The 4,831-nt window shown below is 45.5% G+C and overlaps 1 protein-coding gene across 1 annotated transcript in view; it reads right to left on the bottom strand.

Annotated features, from left to right (window-relative positions):
- Nucleotides 1-1,858: 1,858 nt before the first annotated feature.
- The window catches only part of six4a (SIX homeobox 4a), a 6,720-nt gene continuing 3,747 nt past the window's right edge, over nt 1,859-4,831 (bottom strand). The window contains exon 3 of the mRNA XM_005916669.3: nt 1,859-4,302. Within this exon, the coding sequence (XP_005916731.1) occupies nt 3,695-4,302 (608 nt within the window). The 3' untranslated portion in view covers nt 1,859-3,694. The remainder of the gene's footprint in view (nt 4,303-4,831) is intronic.

Below are 4,831 nucleotides of genomic sequence, written 5' to 3'. Positions count from 1 at the left end.
GAGAGAGAGAGAGAGAGAGAATGTGAGTGCATCACACAAACACTCAGACTCACACATGCACACTTAAAGCTGTCCTCATGAGTTATGTTTTCTGTCCTTGTGCTCCAGAACAAAGCAGTGAATCATGCTGTTTGCATCCCCCCCACCCCATCTCTTGCCACACTGGGTGATGCAGCAGACATGTGTGCATACCTCACACTCTGCCAAACAACAACTTAGGAGGTAAAAGAAAACTCTACAAGGTCATTATTTCCCCTCCATAGTTCAAACACTGCCACATACTTTCCACAGCCCGGCTGGAGCCAGCAGACTGTTTGTGCCAGGACCGGGGCTCGGCCTGTATGGTGGGTCTGTACAGGGCAGGCTGGTACCCGCTGACCCCTGCCCTCTCATTAGTGGGACGTGGAGCAGCGGAGTACCGTGCTCCCCAGGTCATGTTACATATGGCTTGCAGTCTGCTGCGCCGCATTAAATGTCAGCTTTGAAACCATCTGAAAGATCAGAGGTCAGTGTTTTTAATAAGGCCAGAGTTCTGGGGGAGTTCCCTCCTTTTTAACTGCTCGCCTGAGTATGTTTCACGTTGCGTGTTTGAAATTGTGGACAAAATGATCCACTGCACTGTTTGGTTAGGCGTTGGGGATGTCCTGGGGTTTTTTTTCTTTGTTTTTGCCCATAAAAAAGCATTTTATTTATGAAATCTTTAAACATTCTGCTGTAGAAATCCAAACACGCCGTCTTTGTGGCAGCGCTTATTTTCCTTTTCTGCTGAATTCATAGGCACAATACACAAAGGTGGAATTTGGAGTTTTCTGTTCCCCCTCTCCACCCTCCTCTCCCCTCCCCGTGAGATCCACAGACTATGGGATCCTGCTGCAAATGGGATATTGTTCTGGGCTCCAACAAAGCTGTTTTCACCCTCTTCAATATTACAGGAGGAGCTACCTGATACCTAACAATCAGCTAATCCACTGCCCATGGCAACGAGGTCACCTGTGCACAGGTAACTTTATCCAGGTTGCCTGCTTCTCTCTCCCTTTCCCGATAGTCCCTGCCATTTTTCTTCTCCCCCTCTCTGTGACTCAACAGTGAGCACAGACAAACAGCCTCTGTTTATTTAGGTCATCAGCTAGATCATATATAACTCCCGTAGCCAGGATTCCCCGAGCAAGGACGACTCCTATAATCCAGCACAGACACACACTGCAGAAAATAAAAATCCCCTGCTGTTCATTCATTTGTCAAACTTTGTCTCCATCTTATCTCTCCAGTGCCGGTTTGGTCAGGTGCCCATTGCGCGAACAAGTATTGGCTTGTGATTCATGAATTCACAGCGAATCCCCTCAAGCCTTGAGAAGAGCCTCGGCTCTTTTCTGGATCGACTCTGTGTCTGTGAGTGACAGCACCTCAGATTCATTCTTCCATATGTTGAAGTTAGGGAGTGGGGGATTTGGCCTTCGCTCAGGGAAAAGACCATTGGATTGGACTGAGCTGTGGGGAGCTGCAGACCCCCCACCCAAAAGGAGCTTTACCTCTGGAAATCTCATTGCTGTTTATTTGAATTACAGAGACTGAGATGAGAAAAGGAGGCCTAATGAACTCCAGGTTGCCAGGCATGTGCAAACGATCACTGCAGGTTTGCAGAGAGCTGCACCAGGCTCGCTGGATTAAAGTGTGCCAGTTCACCCCTCCCCAACCCCGTATCCTCACAATCTGGCTGCACAGGACTCCAAAACACTGAGATGAGATGTTCTTTTTGTCCATCATAAACTTCCATTTATCTCAGACATGCTGTGACGAAAGAGAATTAAATAACGCTATTAGTCATCTTCTAGAAAGAATTAAAAATGCCTGTTTTCCGTTTTTATAAATATAAACTTTTATTGCAGTATGGAGATTTAGAAAAATACATTCACATAATTTCAGATAACAAACATATAATTCAAACTAAGATTAAAAAACAAAAAGCAACAAAGACACAAAAAAGACTATCTTTTGCCCACAACTCGTTTTTGGTTTATGACATTAAAGCACTGAGGATACTTTCACTGAAATGCCCACTCAAATGAGAGGATCATGTCACAGATCCTCAAGAAAAGTGTTACGAGGCCACTAGCATGTAGATCCACTGATAAATATGCATGGTGCGAGTTGGCCGTGAGGTTGAAATGTCCCGCTTACGGTCACGTATGAAAGCGAGAACTCCTGCTGTGAAAAGCAAATGGGCTCTGCACTCCTGTGTCTTTCCCTCAGTTGATACCCGACTAATGTCCCGGCGACAGTGACAGTGGGAAATCTCTGAAGCTGCGTGGCAGCGCACGAGCCACAACAGAGCTTCATTTTATGTTAGTCACAAGACAAAGATTAAAAAAGTACAAGGCACAAGTGTCCCAAACACGATGATGCCACGCAAAGAGAAATGACCACAATCTCTCTCTGTTTTTAAAGTGGGACGATTTAAAAAACAAAAACACAATTTGTCCACTTAGTCACGTCCATAACTTCTGTCCCTTTGTTCCTTATACTTTTCGAAAGCATACGTGATGTTTGCACCTGTTTTTTACAGAAAAAATATAATTCGTGATCACTGACATCATGGAGACGGGTCATAATGGAAGATGATACAGCACGGTGTCACCACATCAAGTTGACATACTATTAGCTGCAGCATTAGAAAAAACATGTGACGTCCAGCGTGCGAGCTGACCTTTTTGATCATCGTTCATATGCTGGTCTCACAGGTTGATGATGAGGCTTGAAATAGGAGCCATTGCCGAGAGGGTTGTGCGTTTGTTGAGGTGTGTCACACATGACAAAACCCTCAACACAAAGGCTGTTTGAAACACATCCGTTGTATTGTCACTATGGTAGTGCAAATGCCCAAACAGGCCAATGCCATTGTGTATGTTAAGTAGCAGAAAGGCACATTTTGTCTTAAATGTTGTCCCATTTTTGAACCCTCCCAGCTCATTTGGTATGAGTTAAAGCACAAAAAGCTGCACTTTTTAGTACTGATTTGTGAGGCTTTTGTAGACAATCTAAAGTGCTTACTGAAGGACACTCCCCCACCCCCAAATCAGCAGCTTTGTGTGTTTAGTGACCTATTCTCTTTATAAACGCGTGTGCAGTCCTTCAGTAAAGCTGTTGCTGTTTAACTGACCATTATCATAGAGGCTCACTTGCTGTTCCCCCTACAGCATGACCTTTTTGGTTTGACCCAGATGACGCATTTAGTTTGGAGGAACATCCTTGTCACATGACTCGAGGCTTTCCAGCACCTGCTTCTGCAGATCAAATCCACTCAACAGGAAGTAGCAGGTGCAGTCTATAAAAATGCACATTTAGACACGGCTTAAACGCTTACAGCAACGTCTTCTGTTAGCACATCACCATCGTAATGTTTCGTCTTAGGAAGCTGGGCTTTTAAAACATGTCACAGGCTTTTTTTTATTATTATTATTTCGTGATAAACTGATAAAGCCCACCTACTGGGCTCCTCTCTGACTTGAGTGCATTGTAAAAGTCAAATGAATGCAAATAATTTAACATTGAAAAGGAAATGAATGTTTTTTAAAAAAAAACAAAAACAAAAAAACAACCCACACACACGCACACGCACACAAAAAGGAGTAAAAAGATTCATCTTATCACTGCTTGGGCGGACTTGAGTGCTTCTGCAAAAGGGAGAGGTTTGAGGTTAAAGGTCAGCCATGTCCTCATCCATCTGCACTGTCTGTAGTTTGGCCAGCTCCTTTCCCTCCGTAGCCTCCATCTCCCCACACATTGCCCGCACCATTTCGTTCATGCTTCCTGAACCCGAGCCATCCACCTTGCTCTCTGAAAGGTTCATGTAGTTGTTGTTCATGCCGGGGCCCATCAGGTGTGAGGACGGTGCCCCTCGGACCTCGTGGCCCCCAAGGTACTCTGTGGGCTGGAGGTGGTGGTTGCTCGGTTCTGTTTGAGCCATCAGGGGTGTGCTGACAGTGAGGGTGGTGTAGACCTCTGAGTCCGGGCTGGATGAGCTGACGGCAGTGACCTCGGCGGTTGAGGCGGGACCTTGGCTGGAGGAAATCTCTTCTGAACCGGAGTAGTTGATTTGACCACTGGGGTCCAAGTGGAGCCCGTGATGGTACGAGGAATAAACACCTCCCTCCAGAGGCTCCTTCTTGATGGATGGCTGGCCGCTATTGCTCATGCTGTAGAGAACCGTACTGTGGTGCAAAGATGCCATGGTCAGTTTGTCCTGCTGCTCGAATGAGTCGCCACTGGAGGAACTCACTGCTGCATTATTCAGAGCCATGGTACCTGTGGTGATACAACAATAGATCAATACATATATCTTTCTCCAGTTTGGCTGCAGTAGATCCCCTTCCCGCTGCCTGATCCCCTCTTCGGTTCTTGCAGTATTATGCGTTCCATTTACAGCAGGCCTTGGCCGCAAAATTGCTGTTGTGTGTCTTACACACTTTGAGGACGTTAAGATCGACCCTGCAGTTGCACCAGAGAACAAATGAATAACGCTGCCAGAACTCAAGAGAAAGCTGCAATTTTCTGTTTTTTTTTTCTTCTTCTTCTAATTATTCATCCTGGTTTACATTCTCTGCTTCATGTCAAAGTAAGTGCTGTAATGGCTTATTCCCTGTTAGTGCATTTCATGGCCTCTGATTGTCTGCAACATATTTCCCCTCCCCTGCTCTGGAGATCAAGAGCGTAATGATGATGAGTGATGGTGACTTCAGAACTTGTTTTTATCCATCTCTGGGGTTTTAAAAGGACCACCACTTCTATATATACGTGTGTGTGTGTGTGTGTGTGTGTGTGTGTGTGTGTGTGT

Source organism: Haplochromis burtoni, unplaced genomic scaffold, assembly GCF_018398535.1.
Source record: "Haplochromis burtoni strain Fernald_Lab_line unplaced genomic scaffold, NCSU_Asbu1 Contig_16, whole genome shotgun sequence".
Lineage (NCBI taxonomy): Eukaryota > Metazoa > Chordata > Actinopteri > Cichliformes > Cichlidae > Haplochromis > Haplochromis burtoni.
Note: the sequence above shows the minus strand (reverse complement) of the source record. Positions and strands in the feature narration are given on the sequence as shown.